General features: G+C 42.0%; 1 protein-coding gene across 2 annotated transcripts in view; it reads right to left on the bottom strand.

Moving 5' to 3' along the window:
• Positions 1 to 281: 281 nt before the first annotated feature.
• LOC141162488 (uncharacterized) overlaps positions 282 to 19,358 on the bottom strand; it is a 46,221-nt gene continuing 27,144 nt past the window's right edge. Inside the window, exons 4-10 of one of the 2 annotated variants that reach the window (XM_073648654.1) lie at positions 14,312 to 14,611; positions 12,520 to 12,627; positions 12,029 to 12,388; positions 10,608 to 10,913; positions 6,809 to 7,117; positions 5,681 to 6,038; positions 282 to 1,485 (exon numbers count right to left, since the gene is read on the bottom strand). In XM_073648654.1, the coding sequence (XP_073504755.1) occupies positions 1,470 to 1,485; positions 5,681 to 6,038; positions 6,809 to 7,117; positions 10,608 to 10,913; positions 12,029 to 12,388; positions 12,520 to 12,627; positions 14,312 to 14,611 (1,757 nt within the window). In that variant the 3' untranslated portion in view covers positions 282 to 1,469. The remainder of the gene's footprint in view (positions 1,486 to 5,680; positions 6,039 to 6,808; positions 7,118 to 10,607; positions 10,914 to 12,028; positions 12,389 to 12,519; positions 12,628 to 14,311; positions 14,612 to 19,358) is intronic. The other variant, XM_073648655.1, reaches the window with a different exon arrangement.

Genomic DNA, 19,358 nt, shown 5'->3' on the forward strand with positions numbered 1-19,358 from the left:
TCCTAAAGAGGGTTTCCACAACACACTTAACAAATACTTGCTACTTTGTGATGGTATCATATAAAATTGCAATAAAATACATTTACGTTTGTGGGTGTAATATGAAAAAATGTGGAAAAAGTCATGGGATATGAATACTTTTTCAAGGCACTGTATATGGGTGATTAATATAGTATGCAAAATCTTCCTCTCAGATAACTAAGGAGAAATTGGAGAATATAGGGGCAGTGTTAGGATCCTATAGCTGAAACCTTCTTCTCATATAATCAACACAAAAGACGTTTTAGTGTTTATTAATGAAACACACTTTTATTGGTTCACAGTGGAGTACCATAAGGGTCAGTATTGGGCCCTCTTCTTTTAAATATAATTACTAATGACCTGGTAGAGTTACAGAGCGGAATTTCAAAACTTGCAGATAATAAACTTTGCAGGGTAATCAACACAGAGGAGAAAAATTTAATAATAAAAAGGGATTTTGCTTTTTTACAAGTCACTAGTCCAGCTACACTTACAATACTGTGTACGGTATTGGGTTCTAGTGTATAAAAAGGACATAACTGAATCAGAGTGGGTGCAGAGATGCGCAACAAAGGTTATTAAGGGAATTGGTGACCTGTACAAAACGGGTTATCAGACTTGGAAAAATGGCCGCTTAGGGTAGATCTTATTACAATATAAAAATATATGAGGGGACAGGACAGAGATCTTTCTAATGATCTTTTTACACCTAGGTTTGCAGTAATGACAAGGGGGGCATCCAAAAATGTTTTTTCTGTTTTCCAGTATATTACATTGCAAAACCCCAAAAAATTGAGCCAGAGCATATGTTGGTATAAGTGTAACATAGTGAGGTGAACTACAAGAGTTAGGTACTGTCCAGATTGGGGTACAGCTTGTCGTGGTGGGATGGCTTTTATGGTTTTTTAATCAAAACAATGTTAACTTAGTAACTTACGTTATATACATGTACTATTACTATTAATTTACTTACAACAGGGTATTTGCTCATTTTGTTTTTATCTTGGGTTTTACATTAGGTAGTAAAGTAAATTGTGTCATTCAACACTACAACTCATCTTGCAAAAAATAAGCCCTGAAGTCTTATGGGAATTGTAAAAAAAATAAAGTTGTGGCTCTTAGAAGAAGGGGAAGGAAAAATTCTAATGTAAAAAACAAAAATTGGATCTACCCTTAAAGAGTCAATAATGTGCGCTAGCCTTGGATGCCCAATACTGGGCCCAAGACTATCCGAGTCCCTGCAACACAGGCAGTAGGCAGGGAGGCCTTATAACTGTGTGATGCCTGGACCGGAAACACTTCTGCACTGGTGCTGGACTGTGAAACTCATAGAGGGTCCTTGTGATCCAGATCTTCTTATCACCTGGCAGGAATTTGCTGTTAGTGAGTCTTTAATAACACTTTAAGTTCCATTATTCTTCATTATTCTTTGATGCGAATCAGGTTTTCTAGCTCAGTTTTTCTCTACGGCAGGAGAAAGAAGATGAAAAAAAGAAAAAGTCATATGCCATAAATCTTTGCCAGGAGAATACACCTTTAAATATTATTAATACGGATAAAATTTGAAGATAAAGCTAATGTTTATTTTTGGCCCTCTAAGGAGAGATATTAGAAAGTTGAAAAACATGTATATTATGTCATGGTTATCACAGCTGTGATAAAGAGCGCAAGTGAGCGTTCGAAACGCGTCTTGCTCCGCTGCCCTGTCTATGCAACCATTGTAATTTTTGCAAGTTTTTAATGGACGAAAAATAAAGAAAGAATTATTTTACCAGACGCTGGAACAACAATCCTTTTTTTTTTTTAGCGTAATCTGGTGTGGATCCGCCTGGTTCAGTACAAGCTGGATTATAAGTAGTGGGTGAGCTGGCTTTCCTTTTACTATAGTTGAACCAAAATACCCTGTGAAATGTTTAGCCATTTTTTAGCCAATGTTTAGCCATTTTTTCTTTTCTACAAAGTCTCCTGATTTCAGGGGCTCAAAAGTAATTGAACAAATTAACTTTATCATAAATAAAATGTTCATCTGTAATATATATTTTTTTAATCTTCCATTTATTTTGTTTGCATAGTGGCGTTGGCTTCCATTTGATGTCCCATTCGATGCAATATCTGTCCACTTTGCCGGAATCTGGATGACTCCTCGGTGTCCTTTTGGTGACCGGACTATGTGTCTATTTATCTACATGCCGTTGATTTACTACAGATGTCCACTTTAAGGGAAGTCACAATGTTGTTATTCCAAAGACTTGAGTGATGTATAGTAAAAATCTATTTTCTATCATGCATATTATGCTTTTATTGGGATGTGATATTCATTTCCTTTGAGGTGCACTTTTATCCCCCTTTCTTATTTCATTTTACTTACCTGCCTTTTTTATTTCACGCTTTCATTATTATTTCATTTTCCCCTTACCTTCACCCGTCTTCTTGTGACCTCTGTCACTCTTTACACATTTTGACTCAGTCACCATTCTTTTCTTGATTTTTATTTTTAGTATGGGTCTTTATTATATTGGATTAAATGACAAGTGACCCGTATGTATGTGTTTCATGACCAGCACATGGTCTTCACCTGTCACAATTCATTCACGCACACATTGCACTTTAATCATTTTAAGTCTTTATTATAATACATTTCGCATAGCATATTCACTCACTGTATTTTAATTATTTATATGGGTATATACATATATATGACATATATTGCACAGCACACGTCACTTTTCTTGTGGATATATTACAGTGCTTAATTATGCATTTTAGGGGTAATACATTGCAATTTGCACAGCACGTTGCACTTTTTGCACATTGGTACCGTGCTGCATTTTTGCGACATGATTCAACTAATCCCTTACATCCATCTAATCAATCTTAGTTATAAAATTGTCTTATCTTGTATATGGTTCTACATCCCGTCTTTGGATCACCAAAATTCACCTGGTCCATGTCTCCTTAAGTACTAGCTTTCCCCATGTCATTTTGTCTGCTAGGTGCGCATGCGCAGCCTGCGCTCCTGGTTGTCGGCTAGTTCCGTGTCTCTAAGTGTCCAGTGGCTTGGGTCACATGGTCCTGACGTCATCGGTCACATGATACGGGTGCCCACAGCTCCAGGTCCCTCCTGGCGGCGCATGCGCAATTACCCTGGCAGACCATCTTACATTGATCAGCACACACTGCTGATGCTGTCAGGCATGCCGGGTACCCGCCCCTTTTGATTGACGTGCCGCGACACTTACGGTTTCATTTTGGGCGGCCGGATATACGCCAATTTTTGCCGGCCTCTCGTTTGATTGGCCATATCCTCTTTTTAAATCCCACTAGTTCTACAGAACAACATCCCCTGACGAAGGACTCCCTGTCCGAAACGCGCGTCGTGGCTGTGCCGCAATCATCTTTGGACCCATTGTTCAGGTATAGTCATTCCTATTTCTGCCTCCCCTCCGCACTGTGAGGACATTACATATTTATATTTTACCATTTTTATTATTCTGTGTACTCATGTGGGTGGGCAGATATACATTATTATTCATTGCAGATGGTTGCACATGGTGCCTTGTGACACCGTATTTCATTAAACAATTAAGTACCTTCTAATTTATCTATGTCACTGTATGTATTATTCAAGAAAAATGCATTACCGTCACCTTTGTATTTGCTAGATTGGCTTTGATATACCTGCAGCATTTGTTGTGTACTAATTTTCTGTGGTCCATTTATATTATGTTTATTGATTGTATATTAATGTTGTACTTATATCTTGATTGTTGACATTCTCGTGTCTGTATTGCCACTATAACCATCCTATTAATAAAGGTTTTTTACATAATTAATGTCTAATTGATATTTAGACCTGACATTCGGTGGTTCTCCACTTTTTGTGTACTTATCCGAATGGTCTGCCATTCATTGTGTCCATATAGCACACAATTTTCATTCCACGGGCTTTCATATTGACCATTGAGTCTCTTTTGAAATCTCCCATATATGTGGCTATGCTTAGTGTATGTTGTATTTGTAATACATTGTAGAGAATCCTTTGCAGCAATGATGGCTTGAGGTCTGGAGGCCATGAACATCACCATCGCTGGTTTCTTCCTTCGTGAGGCTTTGCCGCCTTTACTGTAGTGAATTCAGTTGTTACTTGTTTGTGGCTCTTTCTGCCTTCAGTTTTGTCTTCAGCCTGTGAAATGCGGCTCGATGGGCTGAGATCTGGTGATGACTCGGTCATTGCAGAATATTCCACTTCTTTGCTTTCACAGGATGTTTTGGGTCATTGTCCATCTGTCCTGTGAAGCGCCGTCTAATCAATCTTTTTGCATTTATTTGAATCTGAGCAGAAAGTATTGCCCTGTACATATAAGATTCATCCAGCTGCTTCTGTCTTCAGTCACATCATCAATAACCACTAGTGACCCAGGGCCATTGGAAGCCATGCCAGCCTGTGCCATCACACCACCTCCACCATATTGATGTGCTGTGATTTGGATCATGAGCCCTTCCGAGCCTTCTCCAGACTTTCTTCTTCCCAACATTCTGGTACAGGTTTATCTTAGTTTTGCTTTTCCAGAACTGGGCAGCTCTTTTGATGTTTTTTTGGCAAAGTCTAATCTGGCTTTTCTATTTTTAAGGCTGATTAATGGTTTGCACCTTTGGTGAACCCTCTGTATTTGCTCTTATAAAGTCTTCTCTTTATGGTACACTTAAGATACTGAAACACCTACTTCCTGTACAGTGTTCTTCACCTGGGTAGATGTTGTGAAGGAGTTTTTCTCCACCATGGAAGAGATTCTGCGATCATCCACCACAGTTGTCTTCCGTAGATGTCCAGGCCTTGTTGTGTTCCCAAGCTCACCAGTGTGCTCTTTTTTTTTTTTAGAAAATGTAAGAAACTGTTGATTTGACCGCTCCTAACATTTCTGCTATGTTTCTGATGGATTTCTTCTATTTTTCCTCAGGCTATTGATAGTCTGTTTCTTTTCCATTGAGAGCTTCTTTGGCCGCATGTTGTGGGTTCACAGCAAAAGCTTCCAAATACAAATGCCTCACCTGTAATCAGCTCCAACCCTTTAACTGCTTAATTGATGATGGATTAACGAGGGAAAAGCCCATGCAGCTATTAAAAAGCTTTTGATATAATTTTTCAATTACTTTTGGTCCCTTTAGAAAGAGACAGCTACATATTAAAGAGCTGTAATTCCTAAATCCTTACTCCAATTAGGATGTGAATTTTCTCAAATTAAAGCTGAGAGTGCACTTTAAGCCCAAATTGATTATAGAACTGGATCTTGAATATGTTTTGGTAAATGGCTACAATGCCAAAATTTGTGTCACTATCCAAAGATTTGTGGACCTAAATGTATATCTTTAGTAGCCTCTAATAGGAAAGTGATGGAATTCTGAAAATGTATTTGAAAGTTTATTGTTTTTCCAAGATCTTTTATATTAAATGCATTTATTATCATGGTATATCCCCTTTTGATGATCCGATTTTTGTGCTGTACATGTTGGTATATATAACTTCTAGAAATGAGTACAGTATTTCCTGCTACTACAAGTGAGCACTTAGGGGTGCTTGTGCAGCATGTGCCCCATGCTGGGGAGTTTGTGTCATGGTGTAACTTGTGATTGCATTATATTTTTCATCCATATAACTCACTCTCTGATGTGTAAGGGTCCGGTGCTCCGCTCTATGGGATGCTCCTCGCTGGGATGCTCCACTCTGCAGATGATTTCTGATCCTTGGTATAAACTTACTACTGGGGTAAAAGTCACTGATGATACACAGGAATAAGTGTTATCTGTCTGTTTTTTCTCCTTATTCGACACCTTGTAATTTACATCTGCATTTGATGATTTTATGGGCAGATCGGTCATATTTCCGTCCTTCTTTGAGAGCCAGAAAACAGATAGAAGATCAGGGAAATATCCGGATATCTCACAGGTCAGTGTGGCTGATTTACCATCTTCCAGATTGGGGACACTGATAGATCCAATGCGTGGACGCCAGGGAAGATCTGTAACATATGTCACAATTATAATAATTTAGGAAAGTGGGTTAGTTATGCAACTTTCACATAAAGAGTAACCACAGATACAAGCTTTTCAGCAAGCAAAAATCTCCACCATTTATTATAGATAAATAAGGTATAACATACTAGGATACATAACTACTGCTGAGACTTGTGGTTCCACTGTTATACTGGAGCTATCTGTAAGAGAACATTGTTGGAACTTATAGTTGCACACAAGGAGTTTATAGTAGGACCAGAAGTGGAGGTGATTTTATTCTCATTGTATTAAGTGCACCAACGGTTCCTGTAAGCGCACCAACGTTGGACTGTATTATTTCCATTGTTGCAGCCATTTGTGGGTTAAGTGTGCTTAGTTAGGAGTGTGTCTGTGTAAAGGGGAAGTGTCATACTTAACATTCAGACCTACTGCAAAGCACATCCTGCGCCTGTATCATAGATTGTGCAATATTATTTGCTTTGTTGATCCTTGCTATTCCTCCTGTATCTTTCACCATTTATCCCCCCTATAAATAAACCTATTAAGTGTTTCAATCTCATCTCTTGTAAGTGTGTACGTAGAGTGGGCAAGGGTTTTCCGAGTCGACTCCTGACGGAAGAAGAAGAACCTCTTCCAGAAAGATTTCAGTGGAGGCACTGCGCCATATTGAGGTGAGAACTACTGGACACCCATCCCACAGAGGCAGCTTAAAGGCGTGTTATACTGTATTTGCATGGAATTTGTAGACAGATAGATAGATATAAATCATCTTTACCTCTGACACTCAGTGATCTTGTCTCCGGTGTTTCCATTCTCTCGTGTTTCCACTCTACAATGATTTTCATCTCTGGATCTCTAAATAAATATTTAGAAATGAGGACGACACTGGTGACCTGATATGTGAGATCATCGTCCCGTGCACTGATTGGTTCCACAGCTGATAATCCACATTTACCAGACTGATCTTCTCTATACCAGGAGATGTTTATATCTTCAGGGTAAAACTTCTGTAGATTCAGAGAGAACCGAACACAAGATTTATCTGCTATAGTGATCTCTATAGGGGCCGACATCTGGGGTTTACCTGGAAATAGAATTGAAAATGATCAGATTCTGTAATAATTGTGAAAATAGTTGTATTTCACTTATTTATTTATTTTACTCACTTATATAGCGCCATTAATTTCACAGCACTTTACAGACATTATGAACAAAATGTATACAAAGGACATTTCTTCATTAGGATACTAAGGATATGTTTGCGCTATAACGCAGATAAGAAAGTCTAAAAGAGGCTGCCTGGATCAATAACAAACAGGGGGTGTGGATGCCATAAAACTACATACAGGGCGATTCACTTGATACTTTACATTGCTGTAACTTCTAAAAGAGACGATCTATCGTACGGAAAATTTGGACTGTATAAACTTTGGTTCATGAGAAACGATGCTTTAAAGACGGTGTTGAAAATGTCCACTGTTTACATCCAAGCATGTCTGCACACGCCACTCCATGTTATTGAATGTATTCCGCAGGATGTCTGGGGTCATAGCCTGAATTTCTCGCTGTATGTTCTCTCGGAGGCCTGTGATGTTTGTGGCTTGTTACTGTACACCCGACCCTTCAAATGGCCCCAAAGAAAAAAATATGGCCATGTTGAATCAGGCGATGTTGGTGGCCACAGTCCCTTGGAGATTACTCCATCATCAAAGAAGGCTTCAATGCATGGTTTGGATGGTGGATTTCGATCTTCAAACTTCTTTAGAAATTCACTTTGGCACCTCTTTAAGAGCTCAGTTTTCCAATAAGTTTTGACAATGAAATCACACTCCTCCAAACTGTGTCTGTATACTGGTAACAAGTGAAGAAGGAATAAGGTAAGAGTGAAATGCAAGCACCACATAAACTACCGACACGAAGAAAGGCGTACAACCAGGTCTATCTCGTACTAAAGACAGGTTGGCGAGATAACTCGGCGCGAGTATGTTTCCCGATGCTGTCGATGAGGTACTTTGCACCCTCACTTCTCATGAACCAAAGTATCTACAGGCCAAATTTCAGTACGGTTGTCCATCTCTTATAGAAGTTACAGCAATTTTTCCGGCTAAAGTAGTGAGTGAATCACCGTATATAAAGCAGTACTTATGTGCTACATGAACCGGTGCTGCACCAGTGCTACAGCTCAGGAGATGTCTACTTGCCTTTGTGACCACTGCAGCCAATCACTTTCACTACTGCTCAGCATCAGATATAGGATCACATGACTGGCCAAAATTAAGTGCAGGAAAATATGAACAGGTTTTTGCTAAGTGAAATTGTATGTAACATTTTTATTTATATTATTGATTGGCCAGTATATATGAAATGGTGGGAAGCTCACACTTGCTTATATTCGCTCATGCGAGAGAATCGGGCCAATTGTGCTAAGGACACTCGGCTAAAACTCTGTTAGACCCCAGTATCATCCGAGTGTGCTCCGATTCTTTTGCATGAGAGAATCGCAGCAGAGGTGCGGAGAAGACAGAGAACTTAATTTCTCCACTTACTCTGTGCGAGTACATCGGACTGCACTCGGATGAAATCAGAATACAGTCCGATGTTTCATAACCACCCATAAACTTGCAGACTTGAAAGGTGTCTCCATCATTTCACTGTCCCTTTGACTTTTCTTTCTGTTAGTTGATCTCCTCTGCAGACTGGCTTCCTTTATTTTGCATCCTGTATGTAGTGTAGACACCACAAACATATTTTAAAGGGACCTTGACGAACATAATTTAAAAGTCGGCCACGAACCAAGTGGCATTTAAGTGGAGCAGTCGCCAGTGCACTTTCGCATCAGCTCCTATTAATCCCCACAACTCAACTGCAGGACACCAATGGGTATTTTGCCCTTTCTGTGAAGCTCAGCCACTGGCTGAGCTTCATAGGAAACTGACTTGTCTTATATACTGCAATACAGAAAAATTGTTTTATGTAGAATAAGTGATCAAACTATCGCAGGTTCAAATGCCCTAAGGCATAAATGTCAAACTCTGACCTCTGGGCCAAGTCTGGCCTGCAGGGTGGTTTTATTTGGCCCACGACACCAGAACCACCACAGCTATGTGGGCCCATTATACTGTATGGAGGACTATGTGGGGCCCATTATACTGTATGGAGGACTATGTGGGGCCATTATTCTGTATGGAGGACTATGTGGGGACCATTATTCTGTATGGAGGACTATGTAGGGACCATTATTCTGTATGGAGGACTATGTGGGGATCATTATTCTTTATGGAGGACTGTGTGGGTCCATTATTCTGTATGGAGGACTATGTGGGGACCATTATTTTGTATGGAGAACTTTGTGGGGCCCATTATACTGTATACTGGTTGGTCCGCAACTTTGTCCAAGTTTTTAATTTTGGTTTGAGTTTGACATCCCTGCCCTAAGCGGAGTGAAAATGTTTTTAGAAACGTAATATAAATAAAAAATATATAAAAATTGGATTCATCCTCCTTTTTCCCCATTAAAAATTAAGAAATAAAAAAACACATTTTTTTTAGCTCTACATCAGTAAAAGTCTAGTAGTCTAGTTTATCAAAATGATCAAAATTAATTAACCCATACAGTAAAAAATACAGAAACAACATAATTGGAATCTTTGGTCACACTTCCTTTTTTAAAAAATGTAATAAAAAGTGATCTAAATGGCGTATGTTTTCCAAAGTATGAATGTTTAATATCACCATAGTCGTACTGACAAAGTGCAAAGTGCCTGTAACATTACCAAAAAGTTAGGTGTTAACATCTCATCTGAGTCTGATAGACAGCTCTGGGATTCTTATATAACCCCATATATCTCTCCTCTCACGCGAGTCTCTGATAGACAGCTCCAGGATTCTTATATAACCCCATATGTCTCTCCTCTCACCTGAGTCTCTGATAGATGGCTCCAGGATTCTTTTATAACCCCATATATCTCTCCTCTCACCTGAGTCTCTGATAGATGGCTCCAGGATTCTTTTATAACCCCATATATCTCTCCTCTCACCTGAGTCTCTGATAGATGGCTCCGGGATTCTTATATAACCCCCATATATCTCTCCTCTCACGTGAGTCTCTGATAGCCGGCTCCAGGTTTCTTATATAACCCCATATATCTCTCCTCTCACGCGAGTCTCTGATAGCCGGCTCCAGGTTTCTTATATAACCCCATATATCTCTCCTCTCACGCGAGTCTCTGATAGATGGCTACAGGATTCTTATATAACACCCATATATCTCTCCTCTCACCTGAGTCTCTGATAGGTGAGATGATAGCTATATGGGGATTATATAAGAATCCCGGAGCTGTCTGAGTCTCTGATAAATGGCTCCAGGATTCTTAGATAACCCCATATATCTCTCCTCTCACCTGAGCCTCTGATAGACAGATATGGGATTCTTATATAACCCCCATATATCTCTCCTATCACCCTAGTCTCTGATAGACGGCTCCGGGATTCTTATAAAACCCTATATATCTCTCGTGATCTCTGATACACAGCTCTGGAATTCTTACATAACCTCCTTATATCTCTCCTCTCACCTGAGATAAACAGCTCTCTGGATTCTGGTTCCTCTATAGATTCATGATACCAGGTCACTCGTACTCTGAATCCTGGATCCTTGTGACGATCCTCAGGAATAATGATCTCACTGGAAACGTTGTAGGTTCTGTCAGGATTCTCTGATATGGATTCCGTGGATGATACGACTTCTCCTTTTGTTTCCACCCCACATGTCCAGACAGTCTTGATGTTTTTAGGATTAAAATTCTCCAAGTTGAGTAAATACTTTATTTCTCCAGGTCCCACTCGGCTTCTTGTTAGTGACTTGGATAGCTTGGGTTTTACTGCAAAATGAGCCATAGAATGAGCCTCAGCTTTTCTAGCAGCTACACCAAACAGGTGACACATGACATTTCCAAATTTATACAGGTTCAGTTTTATAAAAAAAAATGGTATTGTCGCTTACTTTTCCAGTTAAATAGAATTAATTCACTTACTAAAAAACTGAAAATTCTGGATATTTCTGTCCCACCTGAAGAAACACCCAGAAAACCTTGGTTTCTGTTTTTTGTTCGAGCAAAATGGGTATTGTTGACAAATGTGAATGATGAGTTTCCTGGTGTATAATTAGGGGTCACAACAATGGGTCTGCAGTATGAACTTGTAGACTCTATGTGGCGTGTCCATCAGATAGGGAGTAACTTGCTGATCTCTGGGGGTCACAAGCTCAGCTTCCACTCTATTAATTCTATGTAGAGGTCTTTCAGAAATAGCCGAGCGTTGCTCTTGGTAGTCCCATAGACAATGACTGTAGTGGAGGCCGTACATGTACACCCATGTTATTTACTGTATGATAGAGCTGCAGAATCCCATTGTCAGGATTGCTGGGGGTCCTTATAGTAAGACTTCTAGTAATCAGCAAGTTATCCTATGGATAAGGGCTAACTTGATTTTTTGAAGTATCCTTTTAACTCACATACTTTAGTTTTATTTTACTTTATTCATTATGAAAAATTGTGATTTTTTATTGCCAGTAACTTTTGTATTTAACGTAATACCAGAAAGTGTCACAGAGCTCCCAATATTCTGCTCCTGAGCCTTTCTGTATATCACCTATTATGATTGGGGGAATTACTACACGGCAGAGCCCGAGAAAAAAAATCAGATTAATGAATCAGAGATTGACAAATGGCAACAGGAGCCAAATAGTCTAAACAAGAAAATACTTCCATTTTTGTGTTAAAAAAAATTCAATTGAAATCAATAACATTAAAATATCCTCAAAATTAAATGTTCTTCTCACATTGTCCACCTGTCTTCTGGTTTATGTAGATTGTGTCTTATTTTCTTCTCTGTAGTTTTTAAGATTGTAAATGGCTCATTATCCAGATCTTACAATGCTCGGACTAATAACATGACAAGTGTATGAATGTCAGGTCATATAAAAGAAATATCTCACCATAAATAATCCAGCAGTGAAACGTCTTCTCATCCGTACGTTTACCGGAGACTCCTCTACAGATGAAGGTGACGTCTCTATGTCTCTCCATATGGGGTATGAAGCTCAGAGATGATGAATACTGACATTTTAATCGTTGTGATCTGATCACATAGGATGTATCCAGTAAACTCTCCTCTTCTTCTGAATGTTCTCTCATCTGAGACGTCTGGATCTCCTTGTCCTGTCCATCTCTTCTCATCAGCCAAGTCACACACAGGTCCTCGGGGGCGTTATCCAATGTGCAGTACAGGACGGCCTCCTCTCCATCAATCAGCTTAGGAGGACCAGTGATGTCTCCTACTATGAATGGTCCGATAACTATATGAGCAGTGAAAAATGATAAAACTACATCAAACAGGGAAATGACGTAGCATTGCAGCATGGATTTCCATGTGTTTAATATGGACACACAGATTCAACAGGAAGTAATAATATCCTGACTACATTACCTTTCATCCTTGGCTTTAGTTTCCACCACAGAACACCAGCGATGATAATTATCAGTACAATAACCACAGAGACAGAACAGGCAGCGATGATCCCGGCCGAGCTTCTGTCTGTAGAAATGGAAGAATAAATAACTATAGAGAGAAAGACATCTGCAGAGTCAGTATTGAAGGGATTTTTGGCCTAACGTTCGGATATGCCATCACATTTGAGACATGAGCCCTGTGGAATAATACCCTCCCTAATCCTTGACCTGTGGATGTGTGCTTGAGAGAACGGTTGTGAGCTGTTTGAGAGAATCAGAGAGACATTCTTCAGGACTGCTAGTCTTGGTAGCATGGCTCCATCCAGAGACACACTACAGGATGAGAGCCTAAGGGACCACAGCCCTGGCTGGAAAGATACAGAACTGCTCCATTAACCATTGCTGAACTCTGAGTTTTGATGTGAAGAATCCAAGTTAGGACAATCAGGTCACCTAGCCACATATCTCACGACTCTAATCCCAGCGGAAGGGTGAGACTGTGTAACTTTGCACCATCTCGTGTATTTGCTGGGACTGTTCTATATGTTATTAATTGCTGGTGGTTCAATAAATTATTGCCACACTGTTTACTATCACCCTGTGTTGTCTGAGTAGTGTTCTGCCCATGGAAGACCCCGTGTCTTCACAGTCCCCTAATTAGCTGGTCAGTTAGATTGTTTCCTTGCCAGAGCTGTTGGATCTCTAAGTGGATAGGCGGCTGGGCTATCCTCTACATTTTGCAAGGTTTTGCTCTGTGCCTAGAATTTGCAAGTACAACTACATGTCCACCCACGCTCATTACATTATACCCATCCAATCACTTATATCCGCACCTTTATAGGTGTTCACAGCCTTCTCAGCTAGATTCAGTGAGAAGTGGAGACAGAGCTCTCCCATCCCATTTTTATACTTTCTAAGTCAACAGGGCAGAAGTGGACAGTTTTCACTCATTTTATTTCCACTGCTCTCCTGTGTATTACATTTTTTTTTGCTTATAAATCTGCCATACTGTCCCTCTGGGGGTGGCTTTTGGCTGTTCTGAATTATCACACAGTGAGCAACACCCCCTTGGTAAAGCCCATAAAAATCAGAGCCTAAATGAAAAGGCTCGTACCTCTGGAACCATATGGCAGATTTAATAAAAAACAAAAACTGGGAAGCAGTAGGAATTAAATATGACAAAAAACCCCTAAATCTAGCCACTATTAACCTGGTGACGGCTCTTCTTTGAAATGAGATCTACAGTGGGCAATTGTGAGATAATCTTCAACCCATAAGGTGAGTAGAATAAGATGACTGGGATAAAGATCCACACAAAGATGAACTAATGCTGGAACTGGAGTTAAGGACTACATTAATGAGTTATTCCAATTTTAGACATTTGAGTTGAAACCTTTATCCCATATTCACAGATTAAAAACAGCCTTGAGAAGTGACCATGGGGCTTTCTACGCTGGAATCCATTGTACTTCTAGCTAAATGTTATCTGAGAAGGAGTGACATGGACCCCCTTTTCCCATTCTTCTTTCTTCGGTGATGGTTCCATAGCTCTACTCATCAATCCTTCATGGCAAGTCTTGTGGAAATGTAATATATAACTAAGAAGGATAATTGATCATTTTTAAACTGGAATACCCTTAAATATTGGAGACTTGAAGAAATAGTTCCGAAAACCATTAATTATAAACAGTGGCTAAAAAACACAAAATAAAGGTCAATAGAACACCCGGTATTGATATGTGGAGAAAGAGATAGTAATAGTAGCTTACCCATATAGATTAGTTGGAAGTCTACCTGGAGAGGATCACGAAGATAAAAATGTCGGACTCTACATGAGAAGTTCTGCTCTCTGTCCTCCTCAGTGGGTGTGATGGTCACGGTGCTGTTCACATTGTAGGTTCTGTCCGGGTTCTTCTGAGGTTGATCCACAATAACATCACTCAGCCTCTCTGAGCCCCTGAACCATTTGACTTCAATGTCTATAGGAAAGAATCCAGTGGCGGAGCAGCGCAGGACACTCACTTCGTTCACTACAACTGTTTTATCTGTGATTGTCACCTGCGGAGGATCTGATAAAAGCAAGAATAAAACATCATTATTGTATTCACATATGTGACGGTATATGAAGAGTCAAGTCCGAATTTTGGATGGGTGATAGGAAAAATGGCACTAGAGTTTATTTCATGTTATAATCTGCCACATGTGTAACAAAGACCCTGAGCAAAATTTGTAAACGACAGTCCACGTCTACCCTCTATTATCTGCTCCTTCTGTCCGCTATCAAAATCCTGGTTCTTCAGTGCGTACAGTCACTCCTAGCTACCGGACAACATCATCTGGGCCTTGTCCATGCTTCTTGCCAGGTCCTACAAGTGTCTCTTGATGCTCCAAAACAGTTTTCATTACGTAGACACTCTAGTCTTGTTGAATTCCACCCATTACATTTATATATGTTCCTTATCTTTGTTCATAACAGTATACATTGATGGAATTAGGACTGTGGGTATATAACATGACAGTAGGTGAAAAAAGTGCTGGCTCTGGCTGATGGGCCCAGAACAAAAAACTGAAAAGAGTACAAAACACCCTCAGAGCTGTGTGTTCCCCAATGTATCGAAAGAGACGTTAGCCTTTTTAATTAGCACATGCCTCATGGAGGGGCTCCTGATGCTCCACAGGTGGTTCAAGTAGTCCACTATCATTGATTTGTCTACACACAATTTGGGCAGTCGTGTAAAATGAAGGACCAGTGGGAGAGAGCAAGAAAGAAGTTTCTCAGTTCCATAAGGATGACATGGACCCAGGATTCCTCCAGTGTCTAAAGACCCTGAGTGGTGTAATGGGCAAACACTGCTCCTCAATCCAAGAGTTTGGAGGAATATTGATCCATGTCTCGATTGGAGTCTTAATTATTGCAATCACTAGGGGCAGTGTGGCGCCCCTGAGGGTTCGGTCATCACAGAGGAACTGCATCTCACCCAGAGGTGTGGTATCTCACTCTCAGGTAAGGATAGGGTGCTGCCCGGGACCCTAACACCTGCATTCATTACACCACACTTCAGTGGGCAGGGCGAGATTGCTCCTACGGGAGAGCACAGTCCCTGGTCCCTGGCTGGAGTGGGGGGGAACCTAGTAAAGGGGAACCATGTAGCGGGTGTGGGTGGAGGAAGTAGTTAAGGGGAGCACATAGAAGAAAGATATAAAAAGAGAAACCATCTTAGAGAGTGAGTTCAGTCAGAGGAGGAAAGTGACAGGAGTAGAGGCTCTGTAGGAGCTCTGCTCCAGAGGCGGGCCTGGACAGTGAGGCCCAAATATCTGAGGAGAGAAGGGAGGAGAGGGAGCAGAGAGGCTCCAGGAACAGAAGAAGGGACCCTAGGAGTACGGGCCATGCAGAAGGCCACCCGTACGCCCGCATCTACCGGGAGGTGGAGGGGTCAGGCCACACAAAGGGAACCGGTCCCTCAACTAGTAGAAGATTGCAAGTCTCAGCTAGAAACCGGAGGCTGCAGTATTTCATGTCCTGTAGCCAACATTCCATACCAGTCTCACCAGGAAGGTAGCTATATAGGAACAAATGTCGCCCGCTAAGGCCCGCAGGTACCGGACTGGGACACTTGGTATGAGCTGCAAGGAGACAGCCAGAGAGAAGACACAGAAGGGGTCCTGCTAAGTACTCTGGAGTTACCTGGGGGTGGACTGAGTCCCTCACTGAGTAAACGCAGCACGGCAAGGGAAGTTACTTTGACGTCTGTAACTTGGACTGCAATAACTGTGAGTAAATACCCAGGGGACTGCACTTCCTTGTCTCTGTGTTTCTCGCTGCGCCATCACTCCCTGCACTACAACGCCCAGCACAACCTGCATCATCATCTACACTGCCCTGGAGCTAGCTCTTCCTATGGAGAGCCACACCATCCCTGCTGCAGTAACATCAGCTTCAGAGGATCTGCTCCGCAGCGGCGGCTCCCTTAGCCGCATACCACAGGTGGCGTCACAAACTCTATAAAAACTCTATAAATCCCCTATACATAACCCCTTTTATTGACCGCCCTGGCTCATGGACCGGGTCACTGCCACTGTGACATTCCCCCAGTATCCACCGACCCGGCACCGGGTACCCCATGGCCCAGGTGGCGCGTCAGCAGCACAGGCAGGTAGCAAAGTCAGGGAAGCCAGAGGTCGGTACAGGGGTATAGCAGCATGATATGGAGGAGTGGTAGGTAGTGTTGTCAGTAGTGTTGAGCATTCCGATACTGAAATATCGGGTATCGGCCGATATTCGCGGTATCGGAATTCCGATACTTAATTCCGATACTTTTGCAATATCGTATACCGGAATCGGAAGTTCCCATAATGCAATGAGCCATTTTCATTTTATTCAGCCAATGAGGATCCTAAGAAGTGTGGGCACATCCTGTTAGGCATGTAGGCATCTTAACTAATGGCATGGCTGTGATTGGCTGCTGAAATTATGTCATGATGCACTATAAAAGCCGCCGCCGCCATTTTGAGCTCACTCTTCTGTGAATTCAGTTAGGGATAGGACGCTGTTGTTCTGAGGGACAGTTTTAGCTACCTATTTGGTCTATTCTGCTTTACCCAAGCTACTTTATAAATCGCTGTGCCTTGCAGTGCTAGTGCACAGTTCTCTGTGCTGTTCACCGCTTTCTGCAAGGTCTGTGTGTGTGAGTGCAGCTCACCCTGTAGTGTGTGCTTCAGCCAAGTCTGGTTGTAGTGCACTCAGTGTGTGTCACTGCCTCATACATTGTCCTTTTTTGCCAATTCATAATTTTTCCTGATATCTCCTATTAGTGTGGTGGTTCCATCCGTATTCAGCTAAATTGGTTCCAAACACACTATATAGGAGTAGATAGAGAAATTTTTTTGGTCTTGCAGCGCTAGTGCACAGTGCTCTGCATCTGTACTGTTCACCGCTGTCTGCAAGGTCTGGTGTGTGAGTGCAGCTCACCCTGTAGTGTGTGCTTCAACTCCGTCTGGTTGTAGTGCGCTCAGCGTGCGTCACTGCCTCATACATTGTCCTTTATTGCCAATTCATAATTTTTCCTGATATCTCCTGTTAGTGTGGTGGTTCCATCCGTATTCAGCTAAATTGGTTCCAAACACACTATATAGGAGTAGTTAGAGGAGCCTTTCTGCAGCATTGGGCCCTGCAGCCCCAGCCAGATTAGTATTAGCCTATTTTTTGTAGCCTCATCTATTGCATTGTAGGTTACCTTCCTACATTGTAATAGCTACAAAAAGTTTGTGATACTATCGTTATTACATCTTTAGGCACATCCAGCGTCTTTTTGTGACAAAAAAAACCTAAATAAAGTTCACCAAACACTCCACTTTACAGTTGTGTAGGCCACATTAGCTCATATTAAAGTCTAGTCCACACTTTATAAAATTAGTGTTTCTTATACCTGTTAGCAGCTGTTCAGGAATAAGCACACTAAGCCCTTAGTACTTTTCTGCCTATCTTTATCAGTCTACCAAGATGAAGAAGGCAGGGAGTAAGGCATGTGGTCGTGGGCGTGGGCGTGTAGTTTCTGCAGGGAGAGGACGTGAGGATTCTGTGCCTGCAGGGAGAGGACGTGGGGATTCTGTGCCTTCTGCGGGCACCAGTGACTCAGCATCCCCCAGTTTTACCAGGGAACAGTCCTTTATGCGCAGCTTTGTAGGAGCTAGCCATACCCCACTGCTGCGCGAGGACCAAATTGAAGCCGTTATCGGATGGATGGCAGCTAACGCATCAACTTCAATTAGTTCCAGATCCTCTCAGGTCCTGAGCACTGAAGAGCACCCATCTGTCTCTTCACCACCTGCCAAATTGCCCAGGCAGTCAGAGAGCCCTGGACAGGAGCCATCTCTACTTCTGTTCTCTGAATCTCTTGGCTTGGAAAGAGGGGGCCAGCCAAGCAGAATTCTAGAATTTGAAGAAGAGGTAGTATGCAGTGATGCGCAACCGTTTTGTCTCTCTGAATCTGAAGAGGCGGGTGGGCCAGTGCCTATGGTCAGCAGCACACCTCAGTACGCATCTGATAATGAGACTCAGGTGCCACTTTCTGGTGCGTACTGTGCTGTCGAGACTACCCAGGAGAAGCAGTTGTTTGAAGAGGGTGGTGTAGATAATGAGGTCCTTGACCCATCATGGCGTGAGGGACAGGAAGGTGGTGGGAGCAGCTCTGAGGAAGAGATTCCCCGAACGGCCCAAAAAGGAGGGAGAGGGAGGGGGCAGACTTGGTTGCCTGTAGCCTCCACTTCGGCACCCATTAGGAGCATGGCTCTTCCAAAATCCAAAGCGGGCGCTCCCAAGACTTGCAGTGCCTGGTCCTTTTTTGACACAGTTGCAGATGACATTTGCTTTGTCAAATGCAAGCTGTGTAATCAGAAGGTGAAAAGAGGGAAAAGTGTCAGCAACCTCAATACCACAAATATGTGGAAACATGTGCGGACCAAGCACGTGGTGGAGTTACAAAAACACACTGAAGACCTAGGCCAACCTACAGCGCCACCTACCACCTCTTCAGCTCTTGTTGTAGCCTCTTCCTCCAGCTCACACACAGCTGGTTCGACTTCCTCAGAGGATCGCCATGGAAGAACCTCTGACACTGTTGTACAGTGACACAGTGTCATTCCACCCACAGCACCACGTTTCCTGTCATCCTCACACTCCCAGGCCAGTCTACAGCCATCGTTAGCACAGGCATGGGAGAAAAGGCGCCCATACTCGGCAAACCACCCCCATGCACAGGCTCTGAATGCTGGCATTGCTAAACTACTGGCCCTTGAAATGCTATCATTCAGGCTGGT

The sequence above is a fragment of the Phyllobates terribilis genome, unplaced genomic scaffold (assembly GCF_046119375.1).
Source record: "Phyllobates terribilis strain yellow unplaced genomic scaffold, ASM4611937v1 Scaffold_9__5_contigs__length_417890890, whole genome shotgun sequence".
Taxonomy (NCBI): domain Eukaryota; kingdom Metazoa; phylum Chordata; class Amphibia; order Anura; family Dendrobatidae; genus Phyllobates; species Phyllobates terribilis.